Below are 25,350 nucleotides of genomic sequence, written 5' to 3'. Positions count from 1 at the left end.
AGTATCAATATACATGTGTAGCAAATGCTGAGATGTTTGTTCTTTGCCCCTCACCTTTCCCATTTGAGTAAGAGTTCTCCCCACCAGGATTATGTATATTGAGGAGGTAACTACAGATAACTGCCTCTGTAAGTACATACACTGCTATATAGATGAATAAGAGGAAGTCCTCCAATATGCTGAACAGACTGGTCTCCAGACAATTTACCGGTAAACCTGAGCAAGAAGGATGGACCATGAGATTTGGACAGATTTTGATGTGTTAATGAAGGAGATGCCCATGTCAATGATATCAGGATTCCTCCCAAGTATCCAAATAAAGTGTATGGGCCAGAATTTTTAGCTATTCTTTTCAAGTAGATTCAACAATAAAAGCTTAGCAAGAAGCTAACAGATAATCTGACTTCAGGCACTTAGTCCTTTAGGATTTGCTAAGTCAAAGACAAGGATAAAACCCATTTTAAGGTCTTTTGATATTACTGCATTTAAAAATATCACATGATACACAATATTATTATTATAAATGTCTAGGAATACCATAAATAAAAGACATATGAACCTAAGACACTTACTTTATACTTTAATCCTTTAGGATTTGGTGAGTAAAAGGGATAAAGTGTATTTTCAAGCCCTTTTTAATCCCTGCATTAAAAACACAACATACCATAAAATTATTACAAAAGTCTATAATTCAATTATTTCAGTCACGTCTGATTTTTTGCCACCCTATTTGGGGGTTTCTTGGCAAAAACACTGCAGTGGTTTCTTATTTCCTTCTACAGATCTTGATTTGTTCATGAATTGAATTGACGCCAGGCAAAATTGCACAAAGTCATCAGCCTCCCTCTCTCTTTCAGAGTCACTGAAGTGTGGTAGCAACACAAAAGCCTGCATAACTGGAGATGGCCCAGAATGCAATGGATGACCTTGGCATCTTTGATGTCTGACCATGGTTAAATGCTCCAGAGTGTCTGCTTCAGCTTCCTTCATGGCCACTGGAACAAACTGTTCTCATCTGCCCATTCTCCCAGAGCAAGTCTTCACATGTTTGGGGTAGACATCCCCTAACTCACTGATAGGTTTGAGGCCTGTAGGTTACCCTCAACCTAGCCCATCTGCTGAGATGATTTCACCAGGGTGTGGCCACTGCACGTGCTATATACTTTCGTGGAGTCATAGGTGAGAGTTGGGTGAAAGGTGGACATCAAAGGTGTATGAACAGCCCTAAACAGGGTTTGGCAAGTCTTCACACCAAAGATAGTAGTTCTCCCTTAACACTCCATAAACCCCCATCCAGGGTCACACAGTCAGTAAGTGTCTGAGGTTGGATTTGAACTCAGGAGGATGAGTCTTCCTAACTCCAGGCCCAGCACTCTATCTGTTGTGCCACCAACCTGTCCTTACAAAAGCCTAGGACCATCATAAATATTTTTTTTATTTTACCGCTTTTACTTTCTGTCCTTTTTGAGCTCAATTCCATTTCTCAAACACTTATTAAACACTCTACTATATGTAAGGTAAGAAGCCATATGACAGAGTTGAAAAAAAGCCCATTTCTGAGTCAGGGAATCATGGGATCAAGCCCTGCCTCCTTAACATACTGATTGTGTGACCCTGAGAAAGTCATTTAACTTCTGACTGCCCCCAGATAATTTTCTAAGACCACATAGTGGCAACCCCACATTGGTAAAGAGAGTTCTCTCACCTGCAGTTCCTTCTATCAAAGGAATGCTATAGAACATGATCAGTAATGACAGAAGATATTCCCTACACCAATGAAACTGAAGGTTCAGAACCTTGCTCCCCCCCTCCCAACCTCCCTCCCCAAAAGGTTCAAGGCAGTGTGCAAGGTATTATGGGTTCAAAGACAAATATGAAATAGTCCTTGTCCTGGAGGAAGGAACAGAAAAGGACATCAAACAGTTCTTTTATCTCATAGAATCTTTTCCTAGTGATATAACAATGTTATTTGGACTTAATGACTATGAAAGGAAAGATAAGTCTTCAAGCCTGAATCCAGATATCACTTTGTGATGGAGATGAAGGTATATATACAAATAAATACCTTGTTCCAGTCTAAGCAAAGCACATTGAGTATAAAAATATCAAGGAGAAATATGTGTTGAATGAGTTGAGAGATTTACTGACATCTTGACATCAAAACTGAATGGTCAAAACACATTTAGAAGAATGATCTCTTATGTAATATCAATCTTAATATAAACTTTTGGAATTACGAAGTGGACTATAACAGATCTGGAAAGTATTCTAACAGAAGCCCATATGGTATTAATGAAAAATAGGGCCCATAACCTAGAAAAATTAACTTTATTTTTTCACCAAAAAAGGAGGAAGTGTGTTGATAGACATTCTTAGAGCACATAATAAGCAGGTCAACAAAATCTACAGAAATTCTTTAAATACCATTTCAATAAGCAATAACAAAGTTATAACAAACAAGAACCCTTGGACTTATCAAGTGGAACTAAAAGAGATTTACCTCAGGAAGAGCCTATGAAATAGCTAAAATCCAAGAGGAGAATCAAGACTTCTCAGAGGCTACATCTGCATGAACTTACAATGCCACATTTTGACAAATAGGCTCAGAGAGGTAAAGTAACTCATAACCCATGGTTATACAAATTGAGTCAATGTCAAGTCAATGTCAAGACTTGAATACAGATCTCCCCTGACTCCAAATCCACCGCTCTTTCCACTATATACTATTAGCTCTGAAAAGGCAAGAATGTGGAACGCCCAGTTGTCCATATCTCTTCAATAGCAGGCTCCATTCATCTTCATTACCCTAACTAGTCTTAATTTTGAATCTTGCCCTGTATAACTAAGATTGGTATTTATCATGGTTGACAGACTGGATGACTCAACTGTTTGCACTTGCCTCTCGTATGCACAGAAGGAAGTGTGATACAGTGGAAGATATGCTGACCCTAGAGTCAGGAGATTTAAATCCCACGTCTGAAATTTACTCTTACCCCACATATCCACACACCCAATCAGTTCTCCAATCCTGCTGTTTCTACCTCTAGGACAGTTCAAAGTTCAGAAACAGACTAGCTGTATAGCAGAAGAATATATTTTAAATTTTTAAATAATTACCTTTCAAAAAATTTGTGTAGAATTTGTAGCATTTATACTTCTGATAGTCATTAAAGCTTAATTCTAAACAAAGACTTTTGGGACACATCATATACATGATACAGTTACTCTACCTGCACCCAAGAATAAATACGTAAGGAGTATAAGAGGTAAAACCATTTCTATATAATTACTCTTTCAGAGTAAAATTACCAAGTCTCTATTTCCTTCAGAAAAAAAATATCACTTCTAAGGGAAAAGGCTTCCCAGGAGCTTACATCTGGACTACTCACCTTCGCTCTTCTCTTCGGGCATCACTGTGTGACAGAGGGCAAGTAGTCGAAAGAACTCATGTACTTTGGGGTCTCCGAGTTTAATGGATTCAATTAGGCTATGATCATAGAACTGAAATTTGTTATCTGCTTGAGGGTTGAAGGAGAAATCAACAGGCTTTGTTTTCTGAGAGAGAGAGACAGAGAGACAGAGACAGAGAGAGAAACAGAGAGAGACAGAGACAGAGAGAGAGAGAGACAGAGACAGAGAAAAAGAGAGAGACAGAGAAACAGAGAAAGAGACAGAGAGACAGAGAAACGGAGAGAGAGAGAGAGAGAGAGAGAGAGAGAGAGAGTTATTTCACATCCTCACAGTCAACGAATATGAAATTACTTTCCAATTGCTTTACAAGATTCTATGCTGTCAAACATGTGAAATGGTTTTCATATTTACTGATTGTCTCCTTTGGGATCCATGGGCCGAAACAATGCAGGTCTCCTTAAAGGCTCCCTCCCCACAATAGAGGCAGCTCTTCCTATTATGGGAGAATGTTTGGAGGATTACAGAACTCTGGCTTAAAATCCTTAGATCCCAAAAATCTGGCTCCGGGGTATTATCACGTTTGCTGAAGCTAATATCACTAATAAATAAAGTTGTTGATTGTGGGCTCTGGAGGCAGAGATTCTCTTTTGCTTTGGTTTGGCACAGCACATAGTAGGCATGCTTAATGAAATGCCTATTGACTGCCTTGCTCTGTTAAACAAGCTTTCGTCTATTATTGCATTTTAACTTTAAAACATCGAATTGCAGGAGCTAAAGTGGCTGTTATTAGCTGCATCTTGTAGAGAGGAAACAAAAGAACAGTTGTTTTACATGTCTAGAAACAAACAGATATTTCAGGGGCACACCCAACATCACAGAACTAGTTAGTAAAACAACTGGATTAGAAAGCTTAGTTCATCAGTCGATGTTACATGGCTCTAATCCCTGAGAATTTCTATTGGAAATTTTCCCATCTCTGACCTGATCCAACTGAACCTAGAGAATAATTGATATTTCTTCTTCTTCCTTAGCTATAAGGTCCTATGGACTCGTTCTAAGTGACAGAATAAACTTAGATAAAAAAATAAACAGATAAAAAAAATCATAGGAAAGCCCTAGCAGAGCAATTTCCTCCACTCAATCCGCAAAAAAAAACAACAAAAAGAAACAGCTAATAAGACTCTAAAGAGTGATTCAGGGCATAGTGAAGAGGTGGCCTTCAATTTCCAGAAGACCAGGATTCCAATTCTGATTGATACAGACTGAGTGACCCTGGGCATGTCACCTAGCTTCTCATTATCCCAAGCATCGCAATTAGGTTTCAGAACAGGAACATCACCAGAGAACTCCTTTACAAATATCAAATCACCGGTTCAGGGGAAAAAAGTTGATTTCACTCATTTTCTGTCTCCATGGTCAAAAGCAGTCTAAAAGTTTTGAGGGTAAATCTTAGTATTAATAGAAATGTTTTGTAAATTAGTACCATCTCCTCTTACGTTATGGATTCTCCTCTCACAAGTCAAAAATTTGGAATATAAAAAAATAGGAAAAGGAGTATAATTTACTCATTCAAAAAAGACCAAAGAAACAGAAAAAGAGGTAATAGTGGAAAGCAACATAATGAAACAAATGTGCTTTTTACTAAGAGAAGCTGAACTATGCAAAGATTACAAAGTACGTCATTCATAATCAACCCACAATGCAATGTGAGGTTTTTTTGTCAAAGAACAGGTCTGGGCAGGATAGGTCAGGATGAGGGCTAACTCACTAAATTTTCCTTTTTCTATCTTTTTAACATAAGGTTGTCATGCTTTAGTATCTACATGTATACAGAAGGGCAAATATGAAAAAGAATAATTCTGGGATGGCAAAATTACTTATTAAGCATCCATCTATTCTTGGCAATATTCTGTGCACTGCATGAAAAAAACTAAATGCCATATACGACTTTTAGAATCTTGTAATCAAAAAGCAGGAGTTTATCCCCCATGAAACCAAAATATAATGAATAAAAGTACTTGGTCACCTCTATACCTCATTTATTTCTATCTTCCGGCCCAGGCCATCATATACTTCACCTGCAAAATTCAATTTCAAGGATTAAATACAAGTACATATTGAAAACATATTCAGATACTTGTCTCTTTAAGGAAATTTTTATTTGTTTTTAGTTACTAGATCTGGCATTCATAGTTCAAATTCTATCATACAAAAAAAACAAAAAAAAACTGCTTTCAAAAGGTTTTTTTTTGCATATTTCCAATAAATGCTTTTATTGTAAATGGAAATTGCTTTATTGTAAATCTAAAATGCTTTTATGTTTCTTCCTAATCCCATAAATAGCCACACAAACTAACTAGACTAAAAATGTTATGAGTATATTAATGAAGAATGAAAATCTGGCTTATGGTTTTTTCATACATAAGAGTTGGGCAAATGTTGGCCAATTGTTTTTATTACATAATTGGTGTTGTGTGGGAAGCAGAAAGTGGCTTAACCACATCAGCATAAGGACAATTCTTTGAAATTATGACCAATTCATGATTGGAGTTCCTGGCAGAGTGGAGTCCAAAGTCGTATTTTAATTTCATTCAACAAGCATAATCAAAGCACCAGGAAAAAAAATGACATGTAGCGTCCTTTCCAGTCTCAGATCTTCAATCCAATGATCTTATGTATTCTTAGGAACAGGGACTTTCCCACACATAGAAAGACAGAGCACACTGCCATGTATAGGTCAGCCCAAACTTGCTCCAGCCCAAATATATCTCCAACAACAGGTAGCCGAGTGGCCACTATCAACATTAGGACTATTCCTTTGGGAAATTCCCATTAAAATACAAAAACATTACTTGGAAGACACAATTTAGTAAGTCATTAGTACCCATGATTATATTAGCACAGATAAGTATGTTAGCTAACTGTCCTTAAAGGAGAGGGCATAATGGCACAGGCAGATTTTAACTGGGGGAGGAGGAGAAGAGGGGCAGAGTGGATGGAGAGGAACGATAGGAAAGGTTTGATATATTGCTAGGGAGAACAGGGAATAGGAGAACCGAATTGAGTGGGGATGGGGGCATTTAAGGGAAAAAAAAGATTGATAGGGAAGGAGCATGAAAACTGGCTTGTACTTTATACTTTTGCCCAAGAACCAGCCCAGTCAGGGGCTATTTAGTAACCTATGTAACAAGTTTTTCATCAGCAAATAAAAGAAATTATATCAAATGGGATAAAAGAATAGGGTTTAAAATAATATAGATAGGTAGATAGACAGACAGATAGATATCTGGATGAAAGATAGATCAAGAACAAAGTTCTAGATATAAATGCCATACTGGTTTTGCCACTCTTCTTGGGCTGTCCTAACTCCATGGAGCTATTAGATTTCAGTACTGAGAATATAGGACACAGGGCTCTGAAGTTCCTGGTGTGTATCTTTGACATCTGAAGGGGCAGGAGCACAGACCTTTCAGTCAGGTTGCAGAAATAACTGAAGGGTGCCTTGCCAGGGGTGGAAGTCCCAAACAAATTGTCCATACATCCTTTATGACTATGGACCCATATCTCAAGAGCTGACATTCATATAGAGTTTTAATGCCCACAAAGTGTTTTACATACAAACACTTCAATTTTATATTCACAATCACTTACAAGACATAAGTGATTCAAGTATTACTTTTCTCCATTTTTCCGATTAAGAAATGGCAGAGAATTAAAGCAATTTACCCAAGTTTATAGGCAGAGCTAGAGTCAATACTGAAAAATTGCTTCAGGTCTTTTTATGGTGAGTTCAGTGGTCTTTCCATTGGACCTTTGTCAAAGGGGTAAAAGGGAGGGGGCAGTGGAGTATGAGTAAATTCCAAATAACAGTTTGAGAGATGGTGTGATGTAAAGGATAGAGTTCTGGACTTAGACTCAGGAAGACATTTAACAGCCGTAGGACCTTGAGCAAATCATTTACTTTCTCTGAGGCTCAGTTTCTTTATCTGTCAAATGGAGAAAATAATAGCACCTGTCTTTGCAGGGTTGTTGTGAGAAGCACATTACATAATGTATTTAAACCACATATAAATATAAATTTGTATAGGTACCATGTAAATATGAAGAACCATCACTATCATCATCTCATGCCAGTTCATTCTCTGGAATAACTGGCCAACCGAGTCTCACCCATATATGCATCTACATACTACATACTATACACTATATCTATAGACTACATACACTGCAGACTTTGAAATGCTACTACAATTGTCTGTTTCAGAGTTTCTTTTCTGCTCATCAAAGAGAGTAACAAGAATTTATGCTCTCTAGCCTTACTTAGCAGCACAGAGCAGAACCATAGCATTTTCGAGTAGTAAGAGATCTTAAGGATTATGATGTCCAACCCCTCCATTCCATTGATAGCCCTGCAAAGGGTTTTGTATCTTTATACATCTATCAGGTTGCTTTCTAATCCTAGACATGTTTCATGGCTCACAGAAGAGAGGAGAACCTACCAGTTTATTAACTACTGGCTTTCCTTGTTCAGGAATTAACATTCTAAGCCAATATCGTAGGATAAACAGATTGCTTCATGAATCTATAGCTTATGCCAATCTAGATATTTTATATCTTTATCAAATCCCAAAAGAGTTTCTTCAATGAAACAGAATGGATGTAAGAAAATGAACTAGTAAGAAAATGTCAAAGGAAGGAAGCAAATTTTTTTAATGGGGAAAATAACTTACCATAGGTCCTTCCATTAATGGAGCACTTATTAAAAGTCATTATGTTCTGAGTAAGGGTGCCTGTCTTGTCTGAGAAAACATATTCAATCTGGCCCAATTCTTCATTAAGCGTAGTTGTCCGAGCTTCAGCAAGTGTCTCTTTTTTTGAATAGTACATCTTCCGATCCCAGTTTATAAAATGGCTATGACCCAGCCGGATAACTTCCACACTTTAAAGTATTACAGGGCAAGCAGAAGGGGAAGAAAAGTTTAGACCTCAGAAAACGCCAAGTTTTGTTACAATATGTCCACCAAATTCCTTAAAGGAAAACCCATAGGCAGAGTATATATGAGTTAAACTACCCTTTTCCTAACTCTTAATGATCTTTAACCCTCCCCCCCCAAAAAAAAGATTTATAATAGCTTTTTTTCAAGATCTTACATAATCTTCATAGAATTTTTCCATAATGTTATTAAGAACAATGGGATAGGATAACACAAAACCCCAGCAAAATTATCTCGGTTCTCAAATCACATTTATCAGGCCCAGAGGAGTATTCTTGTATAGTGCATTGGCATACATACACTCTTGGCTTACTCTCCTTTGGAGGAATCCAATTATTAAACAAGTTTCTAGGTTTTATCCACTAGATGACCTGAAGGAGTAGGTCCTTAAGACCTTCTCCTCCACAACAGGTCATCAGACCCTCTATTTAGCTAAATGTAGAACAAAATGAATTCAAGTGACTCTGGAGGGAAGGAAATGAGGTTGGCTAATTGGACTGCTCTGTCCATAGGGAATACCATCATTCACGTGGAAGGGACTGTGATTTCATGTTTTGATGATTGTTTATAACATTCCATAGCTCACATCCGTGGTTGGATAATGATGGTGTTTCTTTACCAGCACATTGTGGCCAGGGGAGTCTTAACTAGAAAAACAATTCACGAGGCTGTGTGGTATAATGGAAAGAGCCCTGGGTTAAATGATTAAAGAGCTAGTCCTGCCTCTGCTGTGAACTAGTTGCATGACCTTCTGAAAGTTTCCTGTGCCTTAGTTTTCTTGTTTGTAAAATAAAGAGATGGGGCTGGTGTGTAAGATACACTCCAACTTTAAGTTTCAGGGTTCTGAGAACATCATCCCCTTGAATACAAGGTTATACCCAGGGCACAGGAGTCTTAATATGGTGATTGGCAAAGCTTGTGAAGAAATAGACTTTGATAAGGAGTCTAGTTCTACTCTGGCTGTTTGCTGAGTGTATGGTTCTACTATCTCACTACACTGTAGTTTTCTGAAAATCCAGAACAAAAGAAACGAACTAAAACATGTCAGTTTCATGTTAGCATGAAGCAAATGAAAAGCTGCAGTCCATTTGAAAGATATAAATCCAAAATAACATGTAGAAAAAGAGAGAGAGAGATGGGTTCTTTTTCTTTAGGAAAAAGGGGTTCAAAAGTGGGATATCCTGCTTCTTGTTTTACAGCATCAGTACCTAGGAGGTCTCTGCGATGTAGCTGAAAGGACAGAGAACTAGGAGTCAGGAGATATGGTTTCTGGTCCCAACTCCACAAAGAGGCAGTTCTGTCACCTTAGACAAGTCATTGCAACTCTCTGGGCCTTTGCAAAATGAAGAAGTTCAATGAATTAAGAAGTATTTATTCAATGCCTACTTGGGCCAGTACCTTAACCCCTCCAGACCTCAGTTTCCCCATATGTAAAATGAAGAAGTTGGACTAATTGGCCTCTAAGGCCTCTCCTAACAGAGGTAGAGAGGTAGGGAGGTAGAGATAGATAGGTAGGTAGACAGACAGACAGACAGACAGACAGACAGACAGACAGACAGATAGATAGATGGATGGATGGATGGATGGATGGATGGATGGATGGATGATAGACAAGCAGATGGATTGATCAACAGATTAATCAATAGACTGATAGACAATAATAGGTTGAGTATTTATTGTTTACTATGTGCCAGGCCCTATACTAAGTGGGGGGATACAAAACTAAGAAAATAAGATGGCACCTGTTTTCAAGGACCTTGAGATCTAATAAAAGAAAACGAAATATAAAGGCAAGTCAGAAAGGTGTGGAGGAGAGGGAACAGGATAACCCTCATGGCCAGGCAGTTGGTGTGGAAGTAAAGCCAACCAGTGCTGGAAAGTGAGCAGAACAACTGAAGCTCCCCTAGATAGTTCATTGACAGATGAGGACTCACCAATCAGTCAATAGGCCCTCGGGCCAAAGCCATCCCCAAGAGAAAGGCCACTGGTGTGGGAAGTGGGACCGGGGAAGGATGAGCCAGAAGTGACTTGTGATTCTAACTCTCTGCTAAGTGTCAGGCCGTATAACAAATGCAAACACAGACCCTGCCCTCAAGGAGCTTATACAAGGAGACACATATACATATCCTACACCAGATGATCTCTAAGGTGTCAGATATAATATCCCATGATTCTTAGCTGAGTGGCACTTTATGGATTCCAACCTTATGATACCAACAACTGGCAAAAAAAAAAAATAGTGACATAAAACAAATTATTATAACAGAAAAAACTCTCAGAGACTAACTTCCTAATAATATGTTAAATTCAACTTTCAGGCATAAAAATCTGATATGCATAAAAACTGTAGCAGCTGTTAGCGTGGCAGAAATCACTAGCCCAGAACTCAGAAGCTCTAGATTGCAGGGCCTGCTTAGCCATTCCTTCTGTACAGCAGCTCTTCTGGCTCTTGGGCAGAAAGTTGAATGAAACCAGGGGAGGTACTCAAACTAAAGCAGAAGGAATTGTTAAGGAAGGGATATGGAGGATTTTTAAATGGTAATAAATACTGGAGATTTAATTTGAGGACAGTGAGATTTGGGAAAACTTGATGAGAAAGAGAAAGACTGAAGCTGTAGGAGAATCTAATTAATGGGGAAAAGGGAATTTGTTTTTTGCCGAGATGGCAAAAATGTAGGGCAAAGGTCATAGAGCTCCACCTCTCCTGTATTACAAAGTGCCTCCTTAGCTTCAAGGCAATTTTCAAGGCTCAGGTTCACTCTGCCAAGGGTATGATGGGAGTTGAAAAGGCAAACGGAAAAACATTGAAGCTGTGTAATCACAGATCCAGAAAAGACTCCAAGGATTACAGAGGTATGAAGCCTGTACTTTGGGGTGGGGATGGGGTGAAAGCAAATTTCTCATCCTGACCCAGCTAGATATTAAATGCAAAATGGGGCTCCTGAATCATGCCAAAGTGGTAAGAAGGGAGAGGCAAGAAACAGCAGAGCACAGTTAGCTGTCAGGAGAAAAAAATTTGGATACTTTTTTCAAGCAGGCATCAGAGCATAAATGTCCCAGAAAAGAGTCCATTCACCACACTCATTAAAGTCCAGGGCCAGGGTGGGGGACCTGTTGCCTAGAGGTCACATGTAGTCCTCTAGGTCCTCATGTGTGGCTCAGGAGTATAGCCCTCCATGAATGAATGGGGAAGGGGATGGGGAGAAGGGAAAAGGTAGGAAGCGAAGAAGGAAAATCACCCTACTATTTTATTTCTTCATTTACTTTGCTACTCCATTAGAATCTAATTTTCTGCTATTTAATTTATGACTCTTGTCTGATCTATTTAGAGAATGTACTAGATGGGGGTTTGTCAGGCTTGTATAAAAATTATGGTTACTTAAAAGCCTCACATAATGAACAAGAGGTAGGTAGTAAGGGCTTCCAACAACATGTGAGGTCCATGTTATTTGAAGAAGAAGAACTGATGCTGAAAAAAAAGCTAGAGCTGAGGATCTAGAGAAAGATTTGAGGATTAGGAAAAGGGTTTACCCGAGAAAAGAGAAGATTAGGGAAAACATGACATGTGCCTCCAAGTATCTGAAGGGATAGCACGTGGAAGAGGCATTAGATCTATTGTTTATCTCACCAGGACAGAAGACCAATGAGTAGAAGAGATGAAGAGACAAATTGAGGCTCAGTGCCAAAAGAGATTTCCTATTAATTACAATTATCCCAATGTGAGTGTTGCTGCTTTGGAAATTAGCAGATCCCTCTATAATGGGAAGTTTTTAAGCAAAAGTTGTTAGAGCATTAGACATATCTATTACAGAGGGAATTCCTTTTCTGCCTATGGTTTTGACTAAGAGGTTGCTAAGATTCATTCCAATTCTAAAAACCTACATTTCTACAGGAAGGGTAGGCAGTGGGCACCTTGATGGCATTGTGGGTAGAGCACCAGGCCTGGAGTCCAGGAAGACTCACCTCCCTGAGTTCAAATCTGGTCTCAGACACTTACTATGCGTTCCTTGGCAAGTCACCAAGACCTCCAATCCTTTGACCCCTCTCCTGGATCATCTCCCCTGCACTATCTACCCTCTCCTAGTCTCCCCCTCTTGAATCCTTAGTGAACCAATTCAATTCTACACTGACCTCCTCTCTCAAAGTCCTGATCTTATCATATCACCAATTACGCTCAGCCAAGCCTCAGCCTTTATCACTTTTGCTCCCACACACATGCTGCTGAACGAAGCCACTTCAAATATATGCTATCATAAATGGGTCCACTAGAAATATGTTCTACATATCCTCCACTCATCCCTAACTAGTGTTCAGTGATGCTACTACACCTCTCTTATCAACTCAATGTCCTGCTCTCCACCGTTCTCCCAAACTTTTTCATTCTTCCTCAAACCTCCCCCATTCCTCCATCTCTCAGCTGAAAATCTTGCCTCATATTTTACAGATAAAACTGAGGTCATTTGCTGTGAGCTCCCCCTTCTATACTTTTCTGCATCTCCTATCACTCAGGTGTCTTCTGCCACTTTCCCCTCCTTCACCCCTGTCTCTCATGAGGAAGTAGCCTTACTCATTACCAGAGCTAACCAACCCATCCCCATTCAAGTGATCCCCATTCCATGACACCTCCTCCAACAGAGTGCCCTCTCTGTCATCCCCACTCTTTCACTTATTTTTCAGTCTCTCTCTATCTACTAGCTCATTTTCTACTGCCTATAAACAAGGTCAAATCTCCCCTATCCTGAAAAAAATTCTCACTTGATCCTTCCATCCCCATTATTGCCCTTCATAGATAACCTTAGAAAAGCCATCTACAACTGGCATCTCCATTTTCTCTTCTCTCATTCTCTTCTTAAACTCTTATAATCTGACTTCCAACATTATCATTCCACTGAAACTATTCTCTCTAAAGTTACTATCGATCTCTTGGTTGTCAAATCCAATGGTCTTAATCTTCCTCTTTGACATCTCTGTAGACTTTGACACTGTTGGTCACTGTTGATCTTCTCTCTAGGTTTCTGAGACACCATTCTCTCTTGGTTTTCCTCCTACCTACCTGACCATGCCATCTCTGTCTATCCTTCGCCTCATGATGTCCTCTAACCATAGGTGTCCTGGGGTTCTGTCCTGGGCCTTCTTCTCTTCTCCCTCTATACTACTTCACTTGGTGATCTCATCATTTCCCATGGATTTAATTACCATCTCTATGCTGATGATTCTCAAATCTACTTTTCCTGCCCCATTCTCTCTATTGACCTCTGAGTTCACATCTTCAACTGCCTTTCATCAGACTGGAAGATCATTAGAAAATTCAATATGTCCAAAACAGGACTCATCATCTTTTCCCCAAAACCCTCTCTACCTCCTACCTTCCATATTACTATTGGAAGCAACACTATCCTCCCAGTGCCTCAAGCTTGCAGCCTAGGCTTATCCTGGATTCCTCACTATCTCTCATTTCCTATATCCAAGTTATTGCCCTTCAGTTTCACCTTTGCAATTTGTCTTGAATGGCCTCTCTGACATTTTCATCACTCTAGTGTAGGACCTCAAGACCTTTCACCTTGATTATTGCAATAGCCTCCTGATGGGTCTACCTGCCTCAAGTCTCTCTTCACTCCAATCCATCCTCTATTTAGCCACTAAAACGATTTTCCTAAAATGAAGATCTGATCATGTCACTCCTTTATGCAACAAACTCCAGTGGCTTCTTATTGCCTCTAGGACCAAATACAAAATGTTCCGTTTGGCATTCAAAACCCTTCCTATCCTAGCCCTCTCCTATCTTCTAGTCTTCTTTCAATTTAATCTTCAACATGTACCTTCGACCCAGTCACACTGACCTCCTAGCTGTCCTATGAGCATGACGCTTCATTTCTCAACTACAGATACTCTCTATGGTTACCTCTCATGACTGAAATGCTTTCCTTCCTCTGCTTTGACCACTGCTCTCCCTGACTTCCTTTAAGTACCAATAAAATCTCACTTTCTACAGGAAACCTCTCTCAAACCCTCTGGATTCTAGTGCCTTTTCTTTATTAATTATTTCTTAAAATTCTATACATAACTTCCTTTGCGTACATTTGTTTACATGTGGGCTCCTCCATTAGAATGAAAAATGTAAGCTCCTCGAGAGTAGGGACTGTCTTTTGCCTCTTTTTGTATCTCTAGCAAGGACCTGGCACAGAGTGGGCACTAAATAAATGTATATTGATTGATTAATTAATCATATACTTATCACCAAGCTGGGAGCAATAGCTAACACAACGGATGAGAGAGTCAATATCCAAAATTATCTTGACCATAGAGAATATGGGGCTGAATCTAGAAAGAGGCAAACTACTAGGAATACATGTAAAGTATTATCTTTTATTCAAAAACAAAATGGGGTGAGGCACGGCTAGACGGCTGTTTGACAAAGATTTGAGGGAATTTAGCTTAAAGAGGCGTCAATAACATGCTATTCCACATTATCGCAAAAAAGCAAATGCCATCCTTGGCTGCACTGAAAAGCAGAGTTTAGAACTGAGGAGGGATTGGTCCCATCAGCCTCTTCCCTGGTAAGAGCACAGCTTGTCTATTGTGTTCAGTTCTGGGGGCCATAGTTTGGGGAAGGATACTGATATGCTGCAGACCTCTGGAGAGGATAATCATTATGGTACATGTCCTTAAGATAATGCCAAATGAAGATTAAATGAGGAAACTGGGGTGTTTGGCTGGGGAAGAGAAAACTTGAGAGGAACATGACAGCTACCCTTCATTGGATGGGCTGTTATATGGAAGAGGAATGGGGCTTTTTCTAGTTGGTTAAAAAGAGCACTGACAGGAACATGGGTGAATGTTATAAAGAGGCAAAATTAGATTGAACGTCAGGAAAAAATTGCTAACAATTAGAACCATCCAAAAGTACAACAGCCTGCTTTCAGAAGCAGTAGGCTCCTCTTCCCTCAACATCTCCAAACGATGGCTGCAAAATTATTTGTCAGGTATACTATAGAGGGAATTCTTGTTCAAGTATAGGTTGGATGAGAAGGCCCCAGAATTCCCTTCCAATTCTGAGATTGTTTCTGCGTTTCTGTGGGACCTCAGATAAGTCCTCATTTTTCTCATCTGTAAAATCCTCTACAACTTAGATAGCTGTAGAGAGTTACCAAAAGCACTGAAAATTCAAGTGACTTGCCCAGAGTCACATAGACAATTTGTGTCTAAAGCTGGACTTAACTCTAAATCTTTCTGGCTTCAAGGATAACTCTCCAGCTACTATTTCACACTGCTTCTCTAATTATTAATATTTAGTTTAAAACATTTTAAAACCTGATAATATCATTAGGAGTAGAAGGTGATCTTCTGCGTAGAATTATCATTTGAAAGAGCATTTTTGTATTTGTCACTGCCTGACTCTTTAGTAAAGTCACAACTGAATAGTTCAGAAACACAAGGAATGCTGCTTCCCTTCAGGTCAGGCTACAATACCAGACCTTAGTTGCTAAAAGAAATAGCCTTTCTCATCTTCTATGCCTTTCCAGGCAATAGAGAACCCCTTTCCTTCCAACACCTTCTTTGAGCAATAAATCACTTCCTCATTTTTAAAAAATATTTCAAATGCAATGAATGAAAAATGCCAAATCACTTCAAAGAAGTTGTGTGTGCATAATATACTTGCTTCCTGATGACAACACGCACATATGTGTTTGCACATGTTCAGATGGAAAGCCACTAGGCAGATCTGAGACATAAAAGGAGAAGTCATAAAAGCTGACCATGGTTATTCTGGCAAGGAGAAGGATTTACTACAGATGCTATAACTGAATACAAACAGGAAAAGTCTTCAGAATCAAAGATGAGCCAGTAGTATACAGCTTAAGTAGAGCCTAGTCTGGCCACAACTCCAAAGGGCCCAAAGTAATTTGTGGTGAGATAGCCACATGCCACTACTGCTAGTCAACTCTGCACAACTTGAAATTTCGGTTTCCTGAAGGGCATCCAAACGAGAGGATTTTATATTTTAAAATCTCTTCATCACAATTAAGAATGAAGAAAAGGAGAGTAGTGCAAGAAAAAGGTAAAAATTAATGGAGGGGGAAATATAGAGATGACAGTGATGTTAACAATCATAGGGTTCTCATTTGGATAGCACTTTATAGTTACAGAGGAATTTAACAGACATCATCTCATTTGAGTGCCATCACATCCCTGTGAGGTAGGTCATACGAGTATTGCTACTTATTTTATAGATAAAGGAACAGAAAAGTAATATGGCTCGCATCAAGATCATATGACAATTAAGATATAGAGACACATGATCCCAGGTTTTCTGACTCCAAGTTCACAGGATCAGAGATATATAGCCGGAAGGAAGCTCAGAGGTCTTTTAATCCAAACCCCTCGTTTTACAGATGAAGAAACTGAGTCCCGGAGAGGTTATATCACTTATTCGAAGTCAGTGTTGGAAGTGGAATGTAGTAGTCCCACTGTCCCAGGCTTCAAATAGCTCCTCATTAATTAGTAGGCAAGTCAAAAAACAAGAGATGTTTGGAATGGAAAAGCAAAAATGAATTTGATGGTGAAAGTGGACCCGTGAAAGTTTTAGAAAGCATCCCCTTTTGAAAGGGAGTTTGGTAGCCTGGGTGGAACATTTTTATGCACAATGAAGATAAAATTTGTATGATTAAGTTGAATAAAATGTTTTCTCTGTTGGAAGTGAAGTACTAAATCTACTTTAGTCAGAGTCTGACTGAGATGGAGAATTCACACAATTTATAATTCTGGAAACTCTACCTCATCACCACCATAGCTTCCCTCTCTATAGTGCTTTATACAAAGTACAAAGTACCTTATATAGAATACTTGAAGTGATCCTTACAACAATCCCATATAGTCACTAGTGCCACTATTATGACCCCAATTTGTATGTGTGTGTGTTCATCCTTCGTTTCTGAAGAAGACTTTGACATCAGAGAAATGATGACATGACTTGCACTTGACTTTGTTTTCAGTGAGGGAGGGCTGTGCTGGTCACTAGCCTCACTTCTCCTCCAGAGCCATCTGAATCTAGTGACCATCCATCAGGATGACTGGAGATGGCCCAGGATGCAATGGGAGATCTTGGCCTTTTTAGGCCAAAGCCTTTTCAGGTACAGATGAGGAAACCAAGACACCAGGATGTAAAGTACCTATCATCACATAGGTCTTTAATATTTTCCCTTATATCATGCTTCCCCTCCATTATTTTCAAATGATGACAATTTGTAAGAAGTTTTTAGTTGCAGCTAGGTGATAGAGTGCTGGGCCTAGAGTCAGGAAGACTTTAGTTCAAACTTGGTTTCAAACACTTACTAGCTATGTGACCCTAGGCAAGTCACTTAACCCTGTTTGCCTCAGTTTTCTCATTTGTAAAACAAGCTAGAGAAGGAAATAGCAAACCACTCCAGTATTTTTACCAATAAAACCCCAAATGGGGTCACAAAGAGTTGGAGGTGACTGAACAACAACAAAACAACCTCTTTTATTGAGGCCACAGAAAAGCACTAAGGAAAATGTCGAAGGCACTGTAAAATATTGCATTTAAACAATAGAACGCTAAAGACGGAGGGGATCTCAGAAGCAGTCTAGATTCATTTCATAGATGAGGAAATTCACCAAACTAGTTAACCAGCAGCCAAGTGAGGACTAGAACTTGGATCAGAGAATAAAAATTTGTAACTGGAAGGGACCTTAGAGGTCATCTAGTCCAATGCTTTCATTCGTCTGGCAGCTAGCTAGCACAGTAGATAGAGCACTAAGCCTGGAGTCAGGAAAACCTAGTATAAATCTGGCTTCAGACACTTACTAGCTGTGTGATTCTGTCTGCCTCGATCTCCTCAACTGTAAAATGGGGATAATATGAGTACCTACCCCCTCCCAGGGTTGTTCCGAGGATCAAATGAGAAAACATATGTAAAGTGAACAGTTCTCCTAACATAGTAGTTATTACATAACTGCTGGCTATCCTTTATTATTACTATTTGACAGATGAGGGAATGGAGACTCAAAGAGGTTAAATGATTTGCCCAGAGATATGCAGGTATAAGTAGTAGAAGTGGGATTTGAAATCGGGTCTTCTGGTACCAAATGCAGAACTCTTTACACTGAACCAAGCTTTCACTTCATGGTATCCTGATTTCTAGCCCAGGCTTCTTTTCACTGCATTATAAAACCTTTCTTAGACAATAATATCCTCAATTTCAACTCTAAGCTTGTTGGTCCAAACCTATCAGAGATCAACCATGAAATCAAAGGAGTTTTGCATTGTGTTTCTCCTGGTTCCATGTCAACCTAACATACAACATGGTAGAGTGAAAAGAGCTCTGATTTTAAGTCAGAAAACTTGGGTTCAAGTGCTGGCTTCACAGAAGTGGCATCAGATAAGTCATTTAACCACCTCTGAGCTCCATTTCCTGATCTGTCAAAAGTAGCCAATAAAATATTTGTTCTCCCAACTTCTTGGTGGCTGTGGTAACAATCAAAAGATTATGTAAAAGTGATATATAAATGTAAGTCAGGCTTCAAGCCTAGCCTGAAGTATTTTGTGTGCTTCATATGAATGACTTCATACTGATGGACAGAATGCGAAGGAAGACAGAACATGTAATGGGTAGAGTTTGTATAAGAGCTTTGGAGAAAGAAAGAGGTCCCTATTTCACTCAAGGGGAAATACCCCAAAATCTCTGGAAATGCAAGTCAGAAATTAGGGATATGTTGAGGAGCCAGTTTCCCCTATGTATCTGTAGCTTCCAAGGTTTTTCTCCACATCTGGAATTGATCCTGAAGAGAATGTCTAGAATCACTCAAGTTTTTTTGAAGGAGAAAAAAAAGACTGCCTCTCCTCTTCAAAGCTCTTGTACCAACTTCACCCTCTACATATCATGTTGCATTCAGTATTTTCTCTACCAACTGGCCGTCACTAACCTTTTAAAATGCTGCAAGCTTCACATGAGACCTGGCTTATACAAATAGAAGCTTTTATTCTTTTTTTTCCTTCAATAATTTCCTACTTAGTATTTTATTTTTCCCCAGTTATATGCAAACAACTATTTTTAACATTCATTTTTAAAACTTTAAGTTCCAAATTCTCTCCCTTCCTCCCTCTCTATCCTCCCTCATAGAGAAAGCAAGCAATTCAATATAGATTATACATCTAAAGTCATATAAAACATATCCATAACAGTCATGTTCTTAAAAAATAGATTAAAAACTCAAGAAAAATAAAGTTAAAAAGTATGATTCAATCTGTATTCAGAAATGATCAGTTATTTCTCTTGGGATGGACAGCATTTTTCATCCTAAGTTCTTTGGATTTGTGTTGGAACATTGTATTGCTGAGAATAGTTATGTCATTCACAGCGGTTCATCTTACAATGCTGCTGTTACTTTGTACACAGTACGTTTAATTTTGCATCAGCCCATTCAAGTCTTTCCAGGTTTTCCTGAGAGCATCCTACTCATCATTCCTTATAATATAATAGCATTCCACCATAATCACATACCACACTTGTTTAGCCATTCCCGAATTGATAGGCATCCCCTCAATTTCTAATTTTTGTCCCCAGAATAAAGCTGCTAAAAATACTTTTGTACATATAGGTCCTTTTCCTTTTTTGTTTTTTATCTCTTTTGAGATACAGACCTAGTAGTGGTATTACTAGATCAAGGGGTAAGCATGGTTTTATAGCCCTTTGGGCATAGTTCCAAATTGCTCTACAAAATGGTTATGAATGTATGTATGTATGTATGTATGTATGTATGTGTGTGTGTATGTATGTATGTATGTATATGTTCATCTTTATCATCATGCTGGGAAGGAGATCAATCCTAAGACATTATACCAGGAGACCTAGACTTTCTAACATTTAGCGTATATTGATTCCTAATGGATTTGGATATTCAAGTGTTTAAATGAAAATTAATTTTAAAAAATAGAACCAAGTCAATGAGCAAATGTGTGCTACAATTTGAAAATGTAAATGTTAAGCAGATTCAAAAGTTTCGTTACCTCATTTGTAACAGATGTCATAGATCAAGGCAACTATCATAATTGTTAAAAATAAACAAAATATTTGTGTAAAACAAAAAGACATCACTTTTTTCACATTATGAAAGGGTCAAGATCTCTTACCTCACATATAGGGAAATAGGCACTACAGTATTCAGAATAATAATGTACGACCAAAATGTTAGAAATCCTGAGAAAATGGGATTCTTTACTCCTTCAGCTTGGAAAAGGAATGCTTGGAAATCATCCCCAACTTGATGCTCCCAGATCGAATTTCCTATTGCGAGAATAATTCCCATACATACCAGAAACCCAAAGATCTGAAATGAGAACAGCAGACTGGTTACGGTTACTTGAACTTAAATACTTAATCATTTTCAAGATCATCAGAGCTAAACTAAAAGCCATGCTCATTCGATATCTTCCCCTTTCCAAAACAAAACAACAAACTTAAAATGGTCATTTGAAAACCAATCTGGTGAAAAATAATTCTTGCTGCTTCACTTAGCAACAATAGTGATTTAATTACAAATCAGTGATATGCTCTCTTTACCATATGTCAAAGTTTAATACTGATGATGGTGGCAATAACCCACATACGAGTAGTCTCAAAAATGAAATAAAAGATGTTTCTCCCGTTTTAAAGGCCAGGTAAGTTCAAGACTGGAAAAATATTTGGAGAAAAAGAATGAAGACATAGATTTATGATATGAGACACAGAATGTAGTTTGCTAATATTAAGGAAGCATTTTGGCTAAAAGACCACACAAAAAATTCTTAACAAAGGACAATAGAGCAAGAATTATTAAAATAAATAAAAATAAAACTTAGAAAAGAAAGTATATCAATTTGTTTTTGTTTTGAGGCCTAGGGAAGAATGAATAATTAAAGTAACACTACCTGGATCTGAATTATATGTTTATGAATCAATCAATCAATCTAGCAGCATTTATTAAGTTCCTACTATGTACCAAACATTGCACTAAGTGCTAGGGATGCAGATAAGATGAATGAACTAGTCTGTCTTTGCAAAAGAGCTTATATTCTAATGGGGGAAAAAACAAAGTCTTTGACCTGCATGTCTAAAGCAAAGGAGAAAAAGAATTTGTGAAAAATCAAAATCGATCTTGCATTAGTTAATCAGTTCTTTTCAAACAATTTTAAAAAATCATTTCTTATGTAAATACTTGCATCGATGACCTCATCATTGCAGATGTTTCATCTACCTGCACAGATCATAAAGCTGGTACAGCCTTCAAGAACCCAAAACCCTTGCCTCAACGAGGTATAGGACATAGAGCCAAGAAGATGAGTCCAAATCTCAGCCCTGAAATTTACTGTGTGAGTCAGAGAAAGTTTTTTGATTTCTAGGAACCCGTTTCCTTATCTGTTTAAAAAAAAAGTGGGGGGCCATTGGACTAGATGACCTCTAAGTTGCCCTCTACCTCTAAATGTATAATTTATAGTCAAGAGTATGAATTGGCTATAAACACAGATAAAAACATAGAGATCTAGACATTAATGCACAGCACCCATTTACATATGGCAATAAATCAAGACACTTGTGATCTAAATTTAGAGTCTTAAAAAGTTCCCTTAGACTCAGAAAGGTTAAATAATCTGCCCATGGCACACAGTCAAGAAGTGTTAGAGACAGAGCTTGAACCCCAGCCTTTCTGGCCCCCAATACAGCACAAGTTCCACTAAGCCACATTTAGGAATAACTATAGGCAAATGGCCAAATGCTCTCTGCCTGTCATTTGACATTATTGTAAGTCACTGCTTATTTGGAAGAAGGTTTAACATTAGAAGGGTCAAGTGCATCCATTGATGCAAAAACTTTTACTTTGAAATAAAAATTTTCATCCTACTATAGGCATTTTCTTTGTGGTTTGTTCAAAAACTCTACAAGCATTTTCTTTTCAGATACAAAAAGTATACTGTGTAAATTGGGCCAGTGTGGTCCTTCAAGGTCTTCTTAAATTCTGATCCTTCATGATCAACGTCAGTTTACATATGGATTTGTACTGAGCCAAATAAACAAAACAAAATAATAAATTCTTTAAAAATACTTTTACTTTTTTGGAAAACTGCCTCTGATGACTTTGAAAGGCAGAACAAAATAATAAAAGTTACTTCCCATTTGGGCAGCAGATGATTTATTCTGCTTATCTTCAGTCAAAGCTAATAAACTTAATGGTTTTTAATGACCCTAAATAGTGCTTAGTGTTTGGCAAAACTCTTCGTTTTCAGAGAGAAATGCCAATCTGCAAATTGGCATGTTTCCAAATATGAAACATCATATTATGGAATAATATTTCATATTATTTCATAATATGAAACTGTATACAGTAAAGGAAATTCAGGGCCAGATAATGTGAAAGTTTGTTAACAGTCTGTGGCATGTGAAAGAGACATCCATACCAATATTAGAAAACCTGTAGTTTCTGGGATACATGTTATTTAAAGAGAAAGAGTTTCTAATCTTTGTTATTCCCAAGAAATAACCTGTAACATGAAGGAAACAACTCAGGATCTCAGAGCTGAAAAAAAGGGACTTGAGATCATCTAGTCTGACTTGTGCCTGAGAAAAAATTCATTCTGTAACATGGCAACAAGTGGTCCTTCAGTTTTTGCTTGAATCCCTCCAGCGCAGGGAAACCCTATACCACCTAAGGCAGCCAATTCCACTTTGGGGAGAGTTCCAAAAGGTAAGTTTTTCCTTATATTGAGACTAAATCTGTCCCCCTGTAACTTTCATCCATTGTTCCTAATATTGCGCTCTGTGGAGAAGCAAAACAAGTCTAATGTCCAATTCTTGTGGTATCCTTTCAAATGCTTGAAGGGAGCTGTCGTAAACCCACCCAGCCCCAAGTTTCTTCTTCTGTAAGCTAACCATGCCAAATTTCTTAAATCGATCCTAACACGGCATGAGTTTGAGACCCTTGACAATCTTGATTATCCCCACCCTCACTCCCAGCTGATCTGTAGCACATCAATGTCCCTCCTAAAACATAACTTCCAGAACTGAACATAATAATCCAGTGTGGACCAGAGCAGAGCACAGTAAAACTATTTCTTTCTTAATCCTGGACACTGTGACTCTTACTGCAGCGAAAGATCACATTAACGTTGGCCATCATTATCTCATTGTTGACCTATTTTAAGGTTGAAATCCAATAAAATTCTCAGATCTTTGTCAAATGAACTGCCTTCTAACCATGCTTCTCCCACCTTGTACTCATAAGGCAGATTTTTGACCCTGGGCATAACACTTTACATTTATTCCTATTGAATTTCATCTTAACCAATTTGACCCACTGTTCTAGCCTAGCCAAGATCATCATCCATCATGACTGTGTCATCTCAAATGTTTGCTTTCTCCTAATTTTGCTGAGAATACTAAAGTCATGGTCTATTCAGTTTAACAGTGTTGTCATGCCCTTTAAAAGATGTTAATATGAACTTTATTTCTGAATTTCTGTATAATATAATAATCAGTTCCAACACCTTGAGAGAATCTTCTTGATAGTTGGACATGACTAATCAAGAGGTCAATCTTCTTTCTCTTATGGAAAAAATCCCCACATATTTAAATATCCCCTTTTCCATTCCATAACTGAAAGACTATGTAAGTAGGAGTTAGAAGTGAAGGGGTAACGGACAAAGAAATTGCGTGTTACTTTAAAATAGAAATGAATATATTCCAAGTCTTATTCATTTGTTGACATAGCTGGGACTAGTTATCAAAGTTCCGAGAACAAATAATTTCTGTTTTGATCACTTTTAAAAGATTCCAATTGCTCATTGCTTGGTATAAGATTCCCTTATACAAAATAAGTTACTGGATTTGGAACCAGAAATAACTGGATCCAGTCTGTCTCCAACACTTACTAGTGGTATGATCAATGTAACAAAGTGATTTCAATTCTCTGAACTTCAGATTCCTCATCTGTAAACTAAGAATATTAATATCAAAAGGTCGTCAGGAGGCTCCTATGAGGTAACATCTTCAAATGCTCAAATATTCAAATTGAACTGTGATCTCACTGATTAGGAAGATGCCCTCCAGTGGTGCAGATCACAATCCATCTATGGGTGCAAATATGTCCGTGTCTTCTTGTAATTTTATAAACTTAGATTACTTAAAATATATTACTATTTCCATCCCCTACATAGTCAAATGAATCAGTCTGCTAAAGCAAAGTCAAGAATTAGAAGAGATGATAGCCACTACCTAACTAGTGAATGCGCTTAGTTCTTCTGATGAGATTAACACCCCCTCTATTGGAGATAACCAGAAACCCCTTGGCATTTGTAAAGAAAACAATGCCTACTAAAGACTCTCTGAAGCAATCAGGGACAGTCTTTCCAAACTTATTTTTAAATTGTAAAGTCTTTAAATTGTAAATTTAAGGAAATATGAGTCATTATTAATAATAACAATAAATATTGACTGAGACAAAAAGTAGATTAAGTATCTCCCTTCACTGTTCCACTTTGAATTCTTTGCTCTGATTTCATATAATGAAATCAAGAGACTAATCAACAGATGTTGAGTATCTTGAGTGTCTACTCTGTGTAAGGTATTGTGCTAGGTATTGTGGGTGATACAGAACACAGGGCATAGATTCTCAAGAAAATCATCATCTAGCTTGTAACACAAGTTGACAAAATTACATGAAACATTAACAATAAAGTCAACAATACAAGAGATACATATCAGAAGGCTATATATAATGACAGGCAAGCATGTCCAGCATCAGGTCTATTTGCAACAACACATAGCCAGACCCCATGTAACTCAAACTCCACCGTCTTCTTCTTGTGCTCTTTGCCCAGTCTGTTGTAACTCCTAGTCCCCACGAAGGGCAGCTAGATTCCTACTCTCTGAAGCTTGGTATGACTTGACTGGCT

The 25,350-nt window shown here is 38.2% G+C and overlaps 1 protein-coding gene across 6 annotated transcripts in view; it reads right to left on the bottom strand.

The window, feature by feature from the left end:
• ATP8B4 (ATPase phospholipid transporting 8B4 (putative)) overlaps positions 1–25,350 on the bottom strand; it is a 339,741-nt gene that overhangs the window by 100,352 nt on the left and 214,039 nt on the right. For all 6 annotated transcript variants that reach the window (XM_072623610.1, XM_072623613.1, XM_072623609.1 and 3 more), the window contains 4 exons: positions 20,557–20,753; positions 8,142–8,350; positions 5,446–5,489; positions 3,390–3,555 (listed from right to left, as the gene is read on the bottom strand). In XM_072623610.1, coding sequence (XP_072479711.1) covers positions 3,390–3,555; positions 5,446–5,489; positions 8,142–8,350; positions 20,557–20,753 — 616 coding nt within the window. The remainder of the gene's footprint in view (positions 1–3,389; positions 3,556–5,445; positions 5,490–8,141; positions 8,351–20,556; positions 20,754–25,350) is intronic.

The sequence above is a fragment of the Notamacropus eugenii genome, chromosome 7 (genome assembly GCF_028372415.1).
Source record: "Notamacropus eugenii isolate mMacEug1 chromosome 7, mMacEug1.pri_v2, whole genome shotgun sequence".
Taxonomy (NCBI): Eukaryota; Metazoa; Chordata; class Mammalia; order Diprotodontia; family Macropodidae; genus Notamacropus; species Notamacropus eugenii.
The sequence above is the reverse complement of the archived record's forward strand: the minus strand, read 5'-3'. Positions and strand labels throughout refer to the sequence as shown.